Consider the following 19040-nt stretch of genomic DNA (forward strand, 5'->3'; position numbering starts at 1 on the left):
TATACTGAATAGAAACCAAAAGTCTCAAATTTGGGTTTGGGAAAACTGTGCTGAGTGGCTGGTCACTAACTACATAAAATCTAAAATAACCACAAATAAAGTGGTAATTCCTACTAATTTCTAAAGAGACAATCAGCTAAAGCTTAATTCTGCCTATTATGAATATTGTTAAGTCAATGGGGAAAGTGATAATTATAACTTTAGACATTTGGCTACTTGAAGGTTACTTGATGAGTATTTTAAAGTGGAGGTGGAAATCAGTCAACTCATAAAATAACAATCTCTGTCCTCTAGGTTGCCCCCTGTCCACAAGAATCAGAAGCTGCTTCAGCCAGAATCTTTTTTCTCAGTTATGGAAATATTTATTCCCACCATTACAAAATGGATAGTTTTCCAAATACAGAAACTTTGAAAACCACTCACTTCAAGCAACATGTAAATAACGGCAACATTTTAATTTAAAAGTTAAAAGCCATATAGTTATGCCCACCATTATGCCTGTAAGACAATAAAAATTGATTTACAATGATAAATCCACCCTTGCAAGGATCTTATGTTAACTTACAGATGTTGTGCTAGGACATGGATCTCCAACACTGGATTAACCTTGCCTACAAGCTATTTCTGGGAGGAAGAGCAAGTACACGGTTCACAAATAAACCAAATTAACAGTCGTACCAAGAGTGTATCCTGAAAGATTACCAGTGTACCACAAGAGTTCTATATAAACTAAGAAGGGGAAGAAAGAAAACACGACAAAAACCCCAATCAAGTAAAACAAAACAAAATCAAAACATATTTATCCCTGAAGTTCCACATTTAATTTCACGGAAATAAAATTTAAACTGCAACAATAAAATGTGCATTTTTCTTTTTCTCAGTCATGTAAAGCATTTAAAACTTTAAAAAGCAGTCTTACCTGTTATACTTTTTCTCTTGCTCATGGACCAAGGAACTGACAGAGGATTATGGGAAAAAAGCTAGTGTATGAGGGAGACATCAATATATTCAGCTGCTGAACTAAGTGTACAGTCAGAGCCAATACTGAATACATTGATTGACATTAGAGGGGGAAGATAGGAGACATGGAGAGAGAGAGAAGTCAGATACTGAAAGCTTCTACAGGGGAAAAAAATCTAATTTCTGAACATCCCTAATGGAATTTAAATTTTAAATTTTAAAATCAATCTAGACTACACAAAACTTACCTCAGTGTCATACAACTTAAGAAATTTATTTCGGGATAATATATACTTACAGATTTTTAATTTCTTTTGTACAAGTCCTCAATTTTTTACTTCTGTTATTTACTATGCTACTTAAATCTGATGTAAAAACAATTTCATTCAGAACTCATTTTAAAACCTTAATTGCTCTATGCAAGCAAAAGTGAGAAAATCTAGTCCATAATAAATGCTGTTATTTATATATGAAATATGTGTATGTTCACAGGCAGATCTATAGCATATATGCACATAGTTTAAGAAAGATTAAAGAAAGAAATGAAGTGATTCCTTAAAATAATTAACTAAGTAATGAAGAGAAAAGAAAAGAGGTTAAAAAAAGGAGGGGGGGAAATATCAAAGCGCTTACCTTATTCTCTCTTCAGACTCATCCGTGCTGTAAATGGACGCCCCCTGCCACGCTGACACCCTGACAGTCTGTGGTTACTTTAATAAACTCATACCAAAACATGCAAAGGTTCACTGAGCTCATTTTTTATTGCTAAGAATTCAAAGATCCCCTTAACCACACCACCCAACGAACTGGTTTTTACCTTTTTTGTTTTGATTTTTCAGAACATTCCCATCAGTGAAATAATATAAAGGCAATGAAATGCCTGACAGACACTTAAAATGCTGAATATCTTCTGAATTAAAAAAAATTTTTTTAACAAACTTGATTTCCTCATTATTTACCAGTAACATGACAGGGTTTAAAATAAATAAATAAAAACAGAAGGGGGGGTAAACCACACACACAACTGTATACCATTTTTAAGCTTACTCAGCCCTGATTTGTAATACTGAACATACATAGAAGTATTCTACAATGACAATCCACAGACCACCACTGTAACTCTCTGAACTGTTGGAGTTACATTTGTGCTTTTAGTCACATTTAATTCCTGAAAAAGCACTGTATGTGAGGTAATGGTTGGGCACCTGGACATTAAGTGTTCAGCAGAATTTATTCATCAGCATTAATTGTCAACTTGGTATTTTGAAAGCAATGAGAAAAAATGAGACTCAATATGGAGAAAATGAACACTTAACACCACGCAATTATGTTATGTATCTCTCAATCCAGTCAAAACCAGTTAAATCTTATTACCTCTAACATCAAAATACATCTCATGCATTTTTGCATTTCACCATCCGAAAGCACCACCTTCAATACCAGCCAACATTCACAGATGCACTGTCGTTGAGAGAAGCTTTAAATAGGCAAAACTCGTGAGTGGGATTTACTATACAGAAATACCAATTTCCAAGCCAGTTACCCCTTTGCATATTTTTCTGAGGGGGCATCCATAAATATAATAAAAAACGGAAGCTCATACTTACATCCTATTCCTTGTTACTTTCCAAGCTGACAGTTTCATCTTGCATTAGTCACCATATGATCTCTATCATAATGGTGGGGGTCAATGAATAGATTAGCTTTATGGGAATTTACAGTTCTTCCATGCATCTATAATTTGGTTAAGTCTGGTAATCACTGACCTACTTTTTAAAATCTCCCCCAATCAAACTTAAATCCACACAAATATAAATCTTAATTTTAATCTCAGCTCTTTAAAAAAAAAGTTTTCCTAAGATTAAAGAACTGCCCACAAAAATAAAATAAACTGATGGTAGGTTATCCTGCTGCCCCCTAAATTATAGTTTAACCTGAACTTGATGTCTATTTTGAAATCTATGAATTAACTTCTGTTCATATTTAAATGAGATGACTGTAGTCAGTGACTGAAAAATATTAAGCAATGACCACTTTTAAATATGGTGCTAACCTTCTTTTGTTTCTACCTCAGTAACAACTAAGCCTATAAAAGGCAATAAATTATACTCTAATGTAAAGATGATTTTCTTGTCTGTTTGCTTTGGATTCTGTAAAAAGTCTAGATTGGTATCAACTGAAAATACAAGAGTACTACCTTGTGTGTGTCTCTGAATTTGCTGATCTCTCGGGATATCAAGTCTCTTTTGTCTTCTTCCATTTCTATAGCATTTATATCCTCCTAAAAATAAAACAGAAAAGAATGAATAGATATTTACATAAATATAAAAATGTCTTGATTCAGCATTTTGTGCAGGCATTAACACAACTAAGGAAAAACCTACCAACTTGGCAGTAAAATCTAATCTAAAATTAAATAATAGCAATAATAATAAAATATCCCAGATCTGACAACTAGCAGAACACACATAAAATTAAGTTACGATTCAAACGAACCTTGGTGATGAGTGGGTAAGGAATCAATGGTGCCACTGGAAATCTACGGAAAATCTGCAGAGAAACCCACAAAGATTTTTTTAAAAACAGTTCACATTATGCTATAATTCAACTGTCTACATATTTACACAATACATTACTTGTGGTATTTTCTTGATTTCGAATTATAATAAAAATGATTACCTTATCCTTAAATCCCTCCTCTATCACCCATCACATCCACTCTTTCCAATAACCCAAATACTGGAGTGGACAGGAAAAAATGTGTCTTAAGAGTGTCAGGATTGGACAGGAAGTGATGGCTAACACATGTAATCCCAGCACTGGGGAGGCAGAGTCAGGGGATCACTGAGAGTTCAGCCAGCCTGGTCTACACTGCAAGTTCTGCTACACAAAGAAATTCTATCGCAAAAAAAAACAAAGCAACACCCCTGCAAAAAAAACAAAGTAGCAGGAATATTTTCACATCTATAAGATATAAGAAACAATGATACTTAATAACATCCGCCACTTGATATGTACTTGAATGAACAAAATCAAATTTGTCTATCCTACAAAAAGATTTGCCTATAATTCTTGCCAAAGAACAGTATTTATATAACTTATCCTATCATTTTAGTTACTTTTCTCCTTCCACATCCATGGAGGAGAAAAAATTCTATTTTGCCTAATACCTGACAAACTTTTAGCACTAAATGAAAAACAATTAAAGCAATACAACTGTATCTAGCCAAAGATAAAACTTAAAATGTCCCACAAACAATGAAACCCAAAATATAACCTTCTACTACCCTCAACAGCCAAGATGTACAGCTTATAGCACCTTTTTTTGGTGTGTAGGGGGGTGAAGGTGGGAGGCTCAGGTAGGGTTTTTCTATGTAGGCTTTGGAGACTGTCCTGCACCACCACCACCCAGCATTAGTTTATAGCACTTTTCATGACATAAACAATCCCTGAATTTCTAAAGGAACACTGTAATTTTTCAGAGGAATTAATATTAGACATGACTATGTTGGGGGAGGACTGGACAGATGGCTCAGTGGTTAAGAGCACTGGCTACTCTTCCAGAGGTCCTGAGTTTTAATTTCCAGCAATAAAATAGTAGCTCACAACCATCTCAAGTGGGATTTCATGCCTTCTTCTGGCATAGAGTCACAAATGCAATAGAATCCTCATATACATAAAATAAATAAATCTTAAAAAAAAAAAAAAAGAGCTAGGCGGTGGTGGCCCACGCCTTTAATCCCAGCACTCGGGAGGCAGAGGCAGGTGGATCTCTGTAAATTCAAGACCAGCCTGGTCTGCAAGAGCTAGTTCCAGGACAGCCTCCAAAGCCACAGGGAAACCCTGTCTCAAGAAAGAAAGAAAGAAAGAAGGAAGGAAGGAAGGAAGGAGGGAAGGAAGGAAGGAAGGAAAAAAATGACTGTTGTCAGAACACATACGTCCTCCTTCTTTTCCTTCTTCTTCTTCCTGGGGTGAGAGTCAGACTCCTGTGAGGGGGCATTTAGCTCACTGGAGTATTCACGTATTAAAACTTCGATGGCCCCTTTAATCATCTGGTCTCTTCTCTTTGTTTCTTCATCTAAGGCTTCTTCGTCATCATTAGTGACAGTCTCTGGTCTGGCACTCTTAAAAAACCAAGACAAATTTGGGGAGAAAGAAAACATTATTCCAAAGAATATGAATAGACCAAAAGAAAAAATACTAGGTAGGTAGAGCTACAAAATGCAAACATTAGAAAGGTTATATAGGCTGAAATGACGGCTTTATTTCTCCACATATTGTTTAATCTTTAAACAAAATTATTTCTATGTGTGTGTGCTTTGGCATACATATGGAAATCAACAGGACAACTTGGGATGTTGGTTCTCTACTTCCATTTACCACATGGATATCTCAGGAACCAAAGTGGGTGCTCAGGCCTAGCAGCAAAGTTCCTTACCTAATAAGCCACTTCACCAGCCCAGCTTCTACAATTTCGCCAGAAACATATACCTGGCCAGGAATATGAAGGTGCACTCTTATAATCACAGTACCCAGGATGCAGAGGCCAGTGGATCTCTGTGAGTTCAAAGCCAGACTTGTCTGTATATAGGTTCAGAACCAGAGCTACAGAGTGAAATCATGTCTCCACATGCTCTATATATACCATATACACTTCTTTCCCTCTGAGTCGCACATGCAATATCATTAATACTAAAACCTAGCCAAGGACGGTGGTGCACACCTTTAATCCCAGCACTAAGGAGGCAGAGAGGTGGAGAGTTCCAGGACAGCCGGGGCTACACAAAGACTGTCTCAAAAACAACTGAACACAGAGTCAATCAAAACCATACACATGACTTTTTTAATTTAATATTTCTCAATATTAGACTCTAATAATCATTTTACAGTAAATTTCTTATTGGTCAATAAAGGTTGATGCCTGTACTAGGAATGCAGAGATAGGGAGTAGGGATTACATGAGACTTCATCTTTCCAAAAGCCTCAAAAAATAGGATGACTCTGTAAAGGCTACAAGTGAAAAATGAAGAATTTAATCTCCACTCAAAGCTGGGAGTAGTGACAAATAAAACGAGCCCTAAGGCAGGGCAGGCTTCTCTTATATAAGGGGACCCTATCTCAAAAGGAAAACCTGTCTAGCAGAAATAAAGTCTTCTAAGATACAGTTAATTTAGTTAAAACTAAAAATAGAATCTTTACTATGACCTGAAAATTTTTGATTTCCCCTCACTTGCACTTCAACTTTTTACTTGAAACATGGGCAAAAATAAGAATAGAAGAAAAAAGCATGAAAAACCACATGTACAAAGGCATTTTTCTAAATTAAAATTACACACATACATATCCTAAATAGCAACTTGCAGGTAATAAAAACCATGCTTGTAGAGCCAAAGATATATAGCTCAGAGTACAGAACTTGCCTAAGGTGTCATCCTGGATTCAACCATCAATATACCAAGAGGAAAATGAACTATAATCATTCACATAAATGACAGGCTCTTGGTCACAACACATTTAACTCTACTGAATTTCAATTTCTTGCTTTGTGGTTACTTAAGTAATTACAACTTACCAATTCTTTCATAACAATCAGTAGGTTGTTTCTACCATTAGGAATATATTCAATTACATAGTCAATAAGCCCTATATTAATCAACATTTAAACAAACTTATTCAGAACACTGTATGACACTGTTAGAAAGTATAAAGCACAAATATTTAAATCAGAACGTTGTCCATAAACATTTAAGAACATACAGTAAGAAAGAGAAGGTTATGACAGATAACACAAGGCATTATGTCAAAGATAAAACCCACTCTGTTAAGAGTTTCTTACTTTCTCAAACCTGCCTCTTCATCCAATCTTCTTGTAGCCAATTTTCTACTTGGCATCTTAGATAAAGACAAGATGCTTTATACAGGACTGTAATTAAACTATTAAAATTATTTATCAACAATATGTAGTAAACTGTAGTGGTGACTGCTTATTTTAAATAGGTAAAAAAAAAAAGGACAATAAGGTCTTCAAATTTATACACTCGTCACCAAAACCTCAATGATATACTATGCCTCTCTGAAAGGTTTATAGAAAAGAGAATGAATGCTCCAGTAACACTTAGGTTTACATTCAAATCCTATGTCTGGAGTGTTTTGTTATTGTTTTTCCTCACACGATGCCAATGAGCAGCCCAAGCTGGCCTGGGACTTGCTATACTGTCTCAGCCTCCTAAGTGCTGAGATTACAGCTATGTGCCATCAAAATCAACTCCCTGAAACCTGACCTCTGATATCTAATTCTACACTACCAAAATATTCATTAGACAGCATACTGTTGGTACATTTAATCCCAGCATTTGGGAGGTACAGAGGCAGGTGTATATCTGTGAGTTCCAGGCCAATCAGGGCTACACATCGAAAAGGTCTAAAAATCAAACCAGAAGAACATACAATATGTGTGACATTTCCTACACTCCTGATTCTTATTTCTGAAGAATAAGGATAGGAGCTGTAAACTCAAAGGCCTGCTAATATGAAAGTAACTCACAGACTCTAAATTACCATTCAAACAAAATGAAAAGTAAAGAATCAATATGGCAGAATTATAACCATGAAGGATTTATAATAAACTTATTCAACTCAACCTTCCAAATGGCTGATTGCCTCTCAATTTTTAGAAAGAAAGCAGGAAAGAAAAGAAAGAAGGAAATGAAGAGAAGGAAGGAAGGAAGGAAGGAAGGAAGGAAGGAAGGAAGGAAGGAAGGAAAAGCAAGCAAGCTAGGGAAGGCTAAGTTACATCTCTTAGCTGATTGCTAATAATCATTAAAACAAAAATAAACTGAAAGAACATGGAAGCAGAGAAGTTACTTTGGGTTAGAAAGATAATTCATTAGATAGGTTGCCAAATCTGATCCAAAGCTCTTGATGAATTCCCAAATAATTTCCCTTTTCCTAATTTTAACTTTTATCTCCAAATCCAAAATGCATACTAGCCATGCAGTGGTGGCACACGCCTTTAACCCCAGCATCTGGGAGGCAGAGGCAGGAGGATCAGCCTGATCTACAAGTTCCAGGACAGGTTCCAAAACTACACAGAGAAACCCTGTTCTCAAAAAACCAAAGAAAAAAATGCATACTAAGTAATACTAACAAAGTGAAAGCAAATTGGCCAGGCAGCAGTGGCTCACGCCTATGATCTCAGCATTTGGAAGGCAGAGGCAGGTGAACCTCTGTGAGTTGGAGGCCTGTCTAATCTACAAAGCTACACAGAAAAATACTGTCTTGTAAAACCAAAAAAAAAAAAAAAAAAAAAAAAAAAAAAAAAAAAAAATCCAAGAGACATTCTCAAGACTAACTTCTATAAAATGGAAACAAGCCCTTCTGAGGGAAATCTAAAACAAAAACCACAGTTTGTTAAGAAAACATTAACTACATGAATTTGGAAGCAATTATGTAAAGATATTCACTTGAAGCAAATTTATCTACCAGAATATAACACACATGGCTTTCCAGAGATTATCTGTACTCCAACAATCACCAGTTCATCTCATTATTTTGTTTTGCTTTCTAAGGTAGGTGCTAGTCCTGGCTGGCCTGACTTAATAGACAAACCAGAGTGACCTCCTCAACCAGCCTCTCCCTCCCATATGCTAGCATTAGAGGTATTCACCAAGCATACCAAGCTCACCAATTCATTCTTTTAATTGTATAGGTGTTTTGTCTACATATATATGTACCACTTGCAAGCCTGGTGCTGTGGTGGAGAGGCCAGAACATGGTGTCAGATCCCTTGGAATTGGAGTTACAAGCAGTTTGTGAGCTGTCATGTGTTTGCTGGGAATCAAATCTGAGTCCTCTGCAAAGGTTGCCAGTGTGTTAGTAATTTGTGAGCCATTTCTACAGCCCATTATTAAGTGGTGATTATCAAATACAGCTTGAAACAATCAAGCAGGATTATCTATCTCTACTGGTTTATTGCTGAGCAGACAGAAAGCAGCAAGTTGATCATGGACTAGACTGGTTAGCTGGAATGAAACAAAATTTTAGTAAACACTGGTTTTAACAAATGCAAAGAGCCGGGTGGTGATAGTGCACAACTTTAGTCCCAGCATTAGGGAGGCAGAGGCAGAGGCAGAGGCAGAGGCAGAGGCAGGAGTTCTGTTAGTTCGAGGCCAGTCTGGCTTACAGAATCCCAGGACAGCCAGGACTGTTACACAAAGAAACCCTATCTTGATAGATTAGATAGATAGATAGATATAGATAGATAGATAGATAGATAGATAGACAGACAGACAGACAGATAGATATAGATAGATACCTAAGCAATGACTTAAATATTTTCAATCAAGTTAGTTTACAAGAACCCTTTTCATAAAACTCAAAATCAGGAAAAAATTTTCATTTCTTTCATATAATTTCAAGTTCCTCTTTGACTCATTAAAAGTTTTTATCTTTCTTCTACCTCACAGTCAGAGGAAACCAAGAGTTAACCACAAACCACTGTTATTCAATTAAATGCTCATTCCATTATTAATTTGGAAGTCATTTTCCTAGATGTGTGGGTACAAGAGCAAAGGTAGTGAAATCATTTCCCCTTCTACTGAAAATCAGAGATAGGAAAGGGTACAGAATGTGAAAATTAGGGTGTGACAGGCTGTGAGACAAGAGACAGTAAATACTAGAGACCATATTTGTGTAGGGGGGAGAAGATTATGGAAGACAGGATTTAAAGACAAGACAATAAAGAAATGATAAAGGTTATTGTGTGAAATTTTTCTTCCAAATTGAAACATTCCATCCTTAAGGGATGGGATGCTCCTTGAGTAGGAAGGTTAACAACTGAATATAGCTTGGGGAAGTCCCTGAAACTCAGATTGCCCTGCCAGGATAAAAAAATCTGAGAGTCCCTCTCAGATGGAATAATGCTGAGCTGCAAGTAAGTCTCTCAAAGGAGAAAAAAAGACAGACCAGACAAGATACCTGAAAAAGGAAAAACCAGTCAAGTGGGAAGCTCCCTGCAGGCTATGCAGTGTGCTTCAGGTTTCCCAGTTCTTCTGAGTTGTCACCCATACTGTCCTTGAGTCATTTCTGCTCCTGAAACCCCTCACCCATATTCCTGTAAGTAACCCCAATAAAACTCATTGGTTCACCAAACTGAACTTCAGTGGTATTCAACTGGTTTGTTGTGGGGTTTCTATTTGGACTGTTGTCTCTCCAGGAAGTTTTAGCAAACAACAGCTATATGAATCAAAGGACATGTTAATTATAACTGAATGGACAAAATTTTAATGATGAGCATGATGGGCAATAAGGACCAAAAACATCAAGTATCAAAAAAAAAAAAAAAAAAAAAAAAAAGAAGTCTGTGGGCTGGTACCACCAGATGGCTCAACATAAGAACCTACCACAAAGGTCAGTTTGATTCCGGGACCCACATTATAGAAGAGAACTTCCATGAGTTGACCTCTGACTTCTACATGCACACATTCACACATATACACATATCTATACACACAAGTAAAATCAACAAATTTTTTTTTAATTTTTAAGATCGAATAAATAGCATAACAATCTGACTGTAATCCTGACACATGCAGGAGGTACAGTTCAAGGTCATACAACACAAGGAGTAAACCACCCTGGGCTACCTGAGATCCTATCTCAAAAAAAAAAAAAAAAACCAAAACACCTGGAAAGATAATAAGAGTTAAAAGAACTTGCTGCTCTGCTCTTAAAGACCTTGGTTCAATGCCCAGCACATGTTAGCTCACAACTACTTTTAACTCCAGTTCTAGGAGACTAATAGCCTCTTCTGGTTTCCACAGGAAATACCACAAATGGTGCACATATACACACTCACTCACCCACACATATATATTTCTAAAAACAAAACAAAAAACAGAAGAGATATGCAATATAACAAAACCTGAATACTATGCATAACAGTATTTACTTTGTAAGGAAATCCAAACCACTAAGATTGAGTCTGACAAACAAGCAACAATAATTCTTCCTCATGATATATACAAAATGTGTCAGTGAAATTATTTAAGTACTAGATGTTCAATGAAAACCAGAATAAAGCAGAGGGAAAAGCTATTTATTAAAAAATCATTTTTGATTTGATAGGCTCATGTCATCCAGACTGGACTCAAATTCCCTGTACAACTGAGCTTGAACTCCTGCCCCTACTGCCTTTACCTCCCAAGTGCTGGGATTGTACCATCACGGCTGGCTTTAATCCTGCTTTTATAAGATGAAAATACTCTAAATAAAGCTACATTCATGGGGTGGGAATATGGCTCAGTGGCAGAGTGCTTGCCTGTCATACAGGAGCCCTGGACTCTACCCTCAGCACTGACAGAAAAAACAAGGGGGGAATAGAAAACCACATTCAGTCACACAGAAGAAATCTCTACAGTAATGTCTACTTGAGAGGTGGTAAAAATTAATTTCCTCTTACACTTTAAATTTGAGTTAAAAAAAAAACTGTAAAATGTAATATTCAAAGCTTTAAAGGGGTTAAGAAAGCTACATCTATCTTGAAACAATGAAAGTTTGATGAGAACAAAGACTTTTTTTGATGGGAGGCAGAAAGGAAGACAAAAAAAAAATGAACAAAATATATACTCAGGTTTAAGATTTGTTTTGTGAAGGAGACAATAGATACATTACCACCCAAGACACAAAAACCTCCTTTGTGATAATTTAAAATGAAAAATAAAAAATTGTCTAAATAAGTCACAATACATTAAGTAGTACAACTTATTTTTAGTCACTTTAAAACCCAATCTGTGTGCGTCTATAAGAGAGGGTAACTAATAAACATTGGGTAGGTTGAAATATATTTTATACTTACTTACAAAGCTGCCTTAATGAATTAGCTCTGATTGGAATAGTCTGTACAAGTGTTTTCTCTGGCAAGTTAACCTTGTCCAGCCTCCCTTACTACCTTCATCCCAACCTGGAACAAGCAAACCAACAGTCATCCACCCACTGTGGGTAGATAAAACACTTATCTACAAACTATAAAAATACACTCCTGCATAATCCATAAGCACATATTACAATAATGATCTTGTGAGTCCCCATGTTAGACTTATTACAATATGAATATTCACACTGAACTGAACACCCAGACTAGAAAAGATATTGCATACCCCATTAGAAGCCTTCTTCTTTGCTTTCCACTCATCCAACTGTGCCTTTGTCTTTGCATCAACTTTGACAAGTAGCTTCTTCTCTCCAATCTGAAGGTCATGCAATAATCTGAGAGCACGGAGGGTAGATTCAGGCTCTTTATACTCACAAAATCCAAAAGCTAGCAATAAACAAAAATTTGCAATATGTTAAGTTACAAAAAGCGAAAAACACAGCAAAGTAAAATGATTAAGGACATACATTACTTGAGGGTACTGAAGTCATTACTCCAATCCTGCTCTTTAGCGCTCTAATAACCATTTCACTTTTAGCATCTGTAAACCAACTCTCTCTCTCTCTCTCTCTCTCTCTCTCTCTCTCTCTCTCTCTGTGTGTGTGTGTGTGTGTGTGTGTGTGTGGGTGTGTGTGTGTGTGTGTAAATAAAAAGACCAGTGGAAAAGGAAAAAAGTTGAAATCAAGTAAATTACTTAACTAAGAGCTAACTAATGATAATGATAATAAAACAAACAAAAACAAATCAAAGGATTGAGGATATAGCTCTACCCATGCAGACTCTTGCTGGGTATAGAAGACACAGCTATATATACTAAAGACAAAGAAGCAAATGAGGACTACAATAGCTATCAAAAGACAGAACAAATTCCTAATATAGAAAGCACACACATATCCTAAATGAAATAAACATTTAAAACCTAACAACAGAGAAACATGAATAAGCACTTCAATATTAACTAGACAACATGACTAGTTTTTCTATATTAGGAAAAACAACCAGTAGTTTTAGGTATTGTGATTCTATTTTGGTTATTTTTCCTATAGCATTTTTTTTCCCCAACAAGGAAAAAGAGAAAAACAAAAATTTTTGTTTCAGAGTTTATACTAAAATAAAGAAAAAGGCCAGGCATTGTGGTGCACACCTTGGATCACAGCACTTGTAGAAGCAGATCTGGGAGAATTTCAGACCAGGCTACAGAGTACAAGGACAGCCAGGGAAAGTGGGAGAGCGGTTGATGATGGGTGGATGGTTGACAGATAGACAGACAGACAGAACAAAATGACCAGTGAAATGACTGACTTTAAACTGAGAATCATTAAAGCTGAATGATGATAACCTTGGAGTTTTCGCTCCATCTCAATTTTATATATGTATAAATTTATCCATAATATATTTCTAAATCAAGACTAGGTACTAACAATTGCATATATGAAGCACTATACTTAATCTATAGCACCAAGAAGAGAAAGAGGAGCAGGGAGTTAAACAGTGTTTCTGTCTAGAATGAAAGGTTAATTTACTTTCAAAAGTAATAGGCTGGGGAGCTGTTGCCACAAAAGGGTGAGGATCAGAGTTAGGATAAAGAAGAAACCACTAGGTTTGTTCAGTTTAATACATTAAATTTTCCTCTTCTACCTCATTTCTGTTTCAAGTTTTGAATCCTTTAATCCCAAATCTCAGCCAAAACCTTCTCTTTTAATACATTCTAATAGGAAAATTAAAGTAAAACAAGCTAAGTGACTTATGCAAGCAAGTTAAAATGGTAGCAACAAATAAAGAAAATATGTATACCTTGAAGTTTTCCAGAAGCACCTTGTACTCTCTTCCAGCTCAACACCAAACCACATTTCTTAAAAAGAAATTTAAGAATTTACCACTTAACAAGATGAAATACCTGGGGGTGAGGGGAGGGAGAGGGAGAGGGAGAGGGAGAGGGGACTTACATGTGAAACAAGCCTGTTCCCTAACTTGAATTAATAATATTAATAATAATAATAAAGAGAAAAAAAATAGACCAAAAAAAAAAAAAAGATGAAATACCTTCAAGACAAGTAAGATCACAATTAAAGGCTACAGAGTATGGTAGATCACACCTGTAATCCAAGAGGCTGAGGTAGAACAAGTTTAATGGCAGCCTAGGATACAATGTGAGATCCAGATTCAAAATACCACCACTACAGAAAAAAACAGGTCAGCAACTAAACTTGTTAAAATAAATTACTAAGTCTCCCATAAACATGAGACATAAAACAAATAAACAAAAACATAAAGCCTTAGCCAGTCAGTGGTGTCACACTTTAATCCTATCACTCAGGAGACAAGAGTTTGAGACCAGCCGGATCTACAGAATGAGTTCCAGGACAGCCAGGACTACAAAGAGAAATCCTGTCTGGAAACACCAAAAATGAGCCGGGCAGTGGTAGCACACGCCTTTGATCCCAGCACTAGGGAGGCAGAGGCAGCGGATCTCTGTGAGTTCAAGGCCAGCCTGGACTACAAGAGCGAGTGCCAGGATAGGCTCCAAAGCTACACTGAGGAAACCCTGTCTCAAAAAATCAAAATACAAAAACAAAAAAAGAGCCTTACTGACTCTTAACAGAAGAAAACGGGACGGGGTGGGGTGTATTCTTTTTCATTTATTCTATGGATTGTTTTAATATAATAGGATTGTATGACTGTCCCTCTGGACACTGTATTGCTTCCCTTGTACTGAATCTCTGGCCCCAGTCTTCATTAATAAATCTTATATCCTATCCCTAGTACCTCAAAACCAAACAAAGAATTGTGACTCACAGGACAGGGCGATCCACACAGGCAAATACAGACATAATATAAATAATAAGACAGGCAAAAGGCAGGAGGTTCCATTGAGACCAGCCTTTTATTAAAATAATAAAACAACAACAACTCAGTCTTTTCCCTTTTTTTTAAGTTTGAAATTGTTAAGTTTTAAAAAGTAGAAAATAGGGCTGGAGAGATGGCTCAGAGGTTAAGAGTACTACTGACTGTTCTTCCAGAGATCCTGAGTTCAATTCCCAGCAACCACATGGTGGCTCACAACCATCTATAATGAGATATGGTACCCTCTTCTGTCGTGCAAGCATATATGGAGACAGAATGTTGTATACATAACAAATAAATAAATCTTTAAAAAAAAGTAGAAAATAAACAGTTTAACTTACAGCTAAGAGCTGTCGTATAAGCATGTCTGAGGCTTTCTCAGAGATGTTGCCAACAAAAACTGTAGTAGTAGGACCACAATTTTCATCATTTTCTTTCAACTTTAAGCCGGGATGATCCTTTCTCGCTCCCAAATGCTTCCCAACCATAGACACAGTAGGTACTAGGACCTATGATAAAGAAAGGCAAAAAAATTTGATCTGGCAATTATGACATTCTGCTTAAAATTCCAACTTTAAAGTATAAATATATAGCATAGTATTAAAGACCCTACATAATTAATCGAAAAACTCCTAAAGCATGTAGTATGTTTCATTAATACAAACTTAGTCTTCACAAATTACCGTTGTTAATTACCTTTAAAAAAGGAAACAAAAATGTCAAGCCTTTGTTTACATGTTTTTTAAATGTTTAAAACATAAACCATGAGATTAGAAACATTGAGAAATTTCATCACAATTATACTCAGTACCAAGATGAAAGCAAATTCATTCATTATTCCCGCTAACCCTGTTGCACAATACTGAAACACTGCAACACTTTTGCTATTTATAAGGTCCTTGTATTATTAGCTTATTAGTAATTTTAAACTTGCAACTTCCCCTCATATAGAAACAGATATCTATGAACTTGACAACGAATTGATTACAAACTCAGTAGGGTAAACTGAGAACTGGTAGAGTTGCTACAAACCCCAATTCCACCTTTCCCTATTCTACAACACACAGGGCGTGTTGATTGGAGGCTTCTTAAAAAACCCAACTATGGTGGTACACATCTTTAATCCTAGCACTAAAGACTCAGGCATGTGGATCCCTGACGAGTTCAAGGAGGACCTGGTTTACATAATGAGTTCTAGGCAGTCAGGTCTAAAAAGTAAGACAATGTCCCCCCAAAACAAAAGCAATTAAACAAAATATAGTCCAACTATTTGGTTTAGGAAGTGTGGCCTTTGTTGTAGGAAATATGTCTCTAATATGTGGGCTTTGATAGTTTAAAGATTCCCACCATTATGAGTTTCCTCTCTTCTTTCTGCTAATAGTCTTAGATTTGGGCTCTTAGCTCTTTCTGCCATTATTGCCATCTGGTGCCACCATTTCCTGCAAGGTGGACCCTAATCCTCTAAGAATAGTGAGTAAATCAACCCTTCCTTCTAGAATTACCTTCATCCTGAAGTTCTGTCACAGCAATGTAAAAGTAACTAATACACTGGTCTTACAGAGGACCCAGATTCAGTTCGAAACAACTGCTCAGGTGGCTCACAGGACCTTCTGGCCTCCAGAAGGACTGCATGCAAATGCTGCCCAAGTAGGACACATACATACAAGTATTTAAGTTATCTAAGCTTATCAAAGTTTTATATTTCAGAAAGTACTAGCTTTAGCCTAAATCTTAATTTCCCCTTTATATTTACAGGGTTGAGGTACAGTACTCAACTTGGGAGACTACTTCCCTATAAAACATGAAGCCTTAGGTTCAATTCCCAACACACAAACCAGGCATGTTTAGAACATACATCAGTATTCAAGAGGTAGAGGCAAGAGAACCAAAGTTCAAGGTCATCCTGGGCAACAAAGTAAATCCAAGACTAGACAGGAGATGCAACCCAATCTCAAACAACAACGACAAAAAAATAACTATACTTACAGTTGGAGCAGGAGCCATAATACTCATTGGTACAGGAATCATTGGTGTCCCTAACAGGGAAAAAGCATAACATATTTTAAGAATTCAATTAAGCTGGGCATTGGTGGCGCACGCCTTTAATCCCAGCACTCGGGAGGCAGAGGCAGGCAGATTTCTGTTGAGTTCGAGACCAGCCTGGTCTCCAGAAGGAGTGCCAGGATAGGCTCCAAAGCTACACAGAGAAACCCTGTCACAAAAAAAAGAATACAATTAAAAAATGACAGGGCTGGAGAGATGTCTTACACAGTAAGATGTTTGTTTGACAAGCACCCACCTGAAAAGAAAAGCAAGGAGACAACATAAAGACAGGGATCACTGGCCAGTCATCCTTGCCTTAACAGTAGCCCCAGTTCCAGAAAAAGATCCTGCTCAATTAATCAGACAGTACTAGAAAGGTGGTTCAGTAGATAAAAGTGCCTGCCGCAGGGGCTGGAGAGATGTTGGCTCAGTGGTTCAGAGCACTGCCTGCTCTTCCAAAGGTCCTGAGTTCAATTCCCAGCAACCACAAGGAGGCTCACAACCATCTGTGGTGAAATCTGGTGCCCTTTTCTGGCCTGAAGGCAGAACACTGTGTACATTAAAAAAAAAAAAGAAGAAGAAGAAGAAGAAGTAAAGTGCCTAGTGGCAACACAGACAACCTCAGTTCAGTCCCTGGTAACCTCATGGGGAAAGAGTTGTAACTGCTTCTAGCTGTTACCCACACCATGGCACATCCTTGCTTTGCACCTGAGCACATGCACATACATGAAATAGTAATAATGAACATGATCAGAAGGCTCTGTGGTTGATAGTCTACAAGAAAACATTCAAAGCTAGGCATGCTGGCAAACACATATGTAATCCTGCACTTAGATATGACAGGAAGATCCATGTTTAGTTACACAGCAACTTTCAGACCATCATAGGCCAACTCAAAGCCTGACCCAACCTGTCCAGTCCCCATCAAAGTATTTGTGTGTAAAACAAAGAGGTGAGATTTGGGGTGTGGTGCCCGTCACCAGTAAGGCTGAGGCAAGAGGATAATGAGTTAAAGATTAGCCTGGGCTATACAGTTCCAAACCAGCTAAAAATTGTCTCAAATCAGGCAGTGGTGGCACACACCTTTAATCCCTGGACTTGGGAGGCAGAGGCAAGTATATCTCTGTGAGTTTGAGCCTGGTTACAGAATGAGTTCCAGTACAGCCAGGGACACACAAAGAGAACCGGTCAAGAAAAACCCATAACAGAAAATACACACAAAAGATAAAACATTAAACTTTAATTAGTTTATGTCATGCATTTAAAAATATATGGAAAGATAAATAAACTACCATTTTGTTTCTCTTTGGCAGGAACAGGCTAGTAACAACTTATGTTACTTGATGTAGCTACATGAAGGAAATTTCACTGCTAATCTTTATCTTGAACCTTATGAATGTAGCACTTTTAAATACATATTGTTCAAGGAATTTCCATGATGAGAGCTGGAGAGATGGCTCAGTGGTTAAGAGCACTGGTTGTTCTTCCAGAGGTCCTGAGTTCAATTCCTAGCAACCACATGGTGCTCACAACCATCTGTAATGAGATCTGGTGCCCTCTTGGGCCTGCAGGGGTACATGCAGATGGAACACTGTATACATAAAATAAAAAAAAAAAAAAAAAAAAAAAAACAAGGAATTTCCAAGATGAGTCTGAAACTCAGACACAAATACAAATCTACTGGTCAGCCGGGCAGTGGTGGTGCACGCCTTTAATCCCAGCACTCGGGAGGCAGAGGCAGGTGGATCACTGTGAGTTCGGACTAGCCTGGTCTACAAGAGCTAGTTCCAGGACAGCCTCCAAAGCCACAGGGAAACCCTGTCTCAAAAAAAAAAAAAAAAACTACTGGTCCAGCCAGGTGTTGAGGCTCACAACTGTAATCCTAGCATTCAGGAGCATGAAGGACTACTAAAGGTGAGGGTGTAAATGGAGCAATACAGGTTCTATCCCCAAACAAATAATGCCACAGAAAAATCAGACATCCATTTTCACAGTAAGAGTACCATATCTTTACTAATAAATCACATGTGTATCGTGTTCCAAAGATAACTTCACAACTACAAAGACACAGGTTTAAAGTATTTTTTAAAATGTGATCAAACTTACCTGGAGGTACAGGTGGAGGAAAGCCAGGAAACTGTGGGGGTGGGATCCCGGGAGGGAGTGCTGGGATTCCCATAGGAGGGCGATTCAAATGAGGGGGAAAAGACATTCTGACTGCACCAGTCTAAAGAAAGAAATGACAAATCATTTTATTTGAAAC

General features: G+C 37.2%; 1 protein-coding gene across 4 annotated transcripts in view; it reads right to left on the reverse strand.

Moving 5' to 3' along the window:
* Positions 1-19040, reverse strand: part of Rbm25 (RNA binding motif protein 25) — a 43193-nt gene that overhangs the window by 14589 nt on the left and 9564 nt on the right. For all 4 annotated transcript variants that reach the window (XM_027418450.2, XM_027418449.2, XM_027418448.2 and 1 more), the window contains 8 exons: positions 18884-19004; positions 16721-16770; positions 15076-15243; positions 13685-13742; positions 12117-12277; positions 4899-5084; positions 3457-3510; positions 3158-3241 (listed from right to left, as the gene is read on the reverse strand). In XM_027418450.2, the coding sequence (XP_027274251.1) occupies positions 3158-3241; positions 3457-3510; positions 4899-5084; positions 12117-12277; positions 13685-13742; positions 15076-15243; positions 16721-16770; positions 18884-19004 (882 nt within the window). The remainder of the gene's footprint in view (positions 1-3157; positions 3242-3456; positions 3511-4898; positions 5085-12116; positions 12278-13684; positions 13743-15075; positions 15244-16720; positions 16771-18883; positions 19005-19040) is intronic.

This window comes from Cricetulus griseus, chromosome 5 (assembly GCF_003668045.3).
Source record: "Cricetulus griseus strain 17A/GY chromosome 5, alternate assembly CriGri-PICRH-1.0, whole genome shotgun sequence".
Classification (NCBI taxonomy): domain Eukaryota; kingdom Metazoa; phylum Chordata; class Mammalia; order Rodentia; family Cricetidae; genus Cricetulus; species Cricetulus griseus.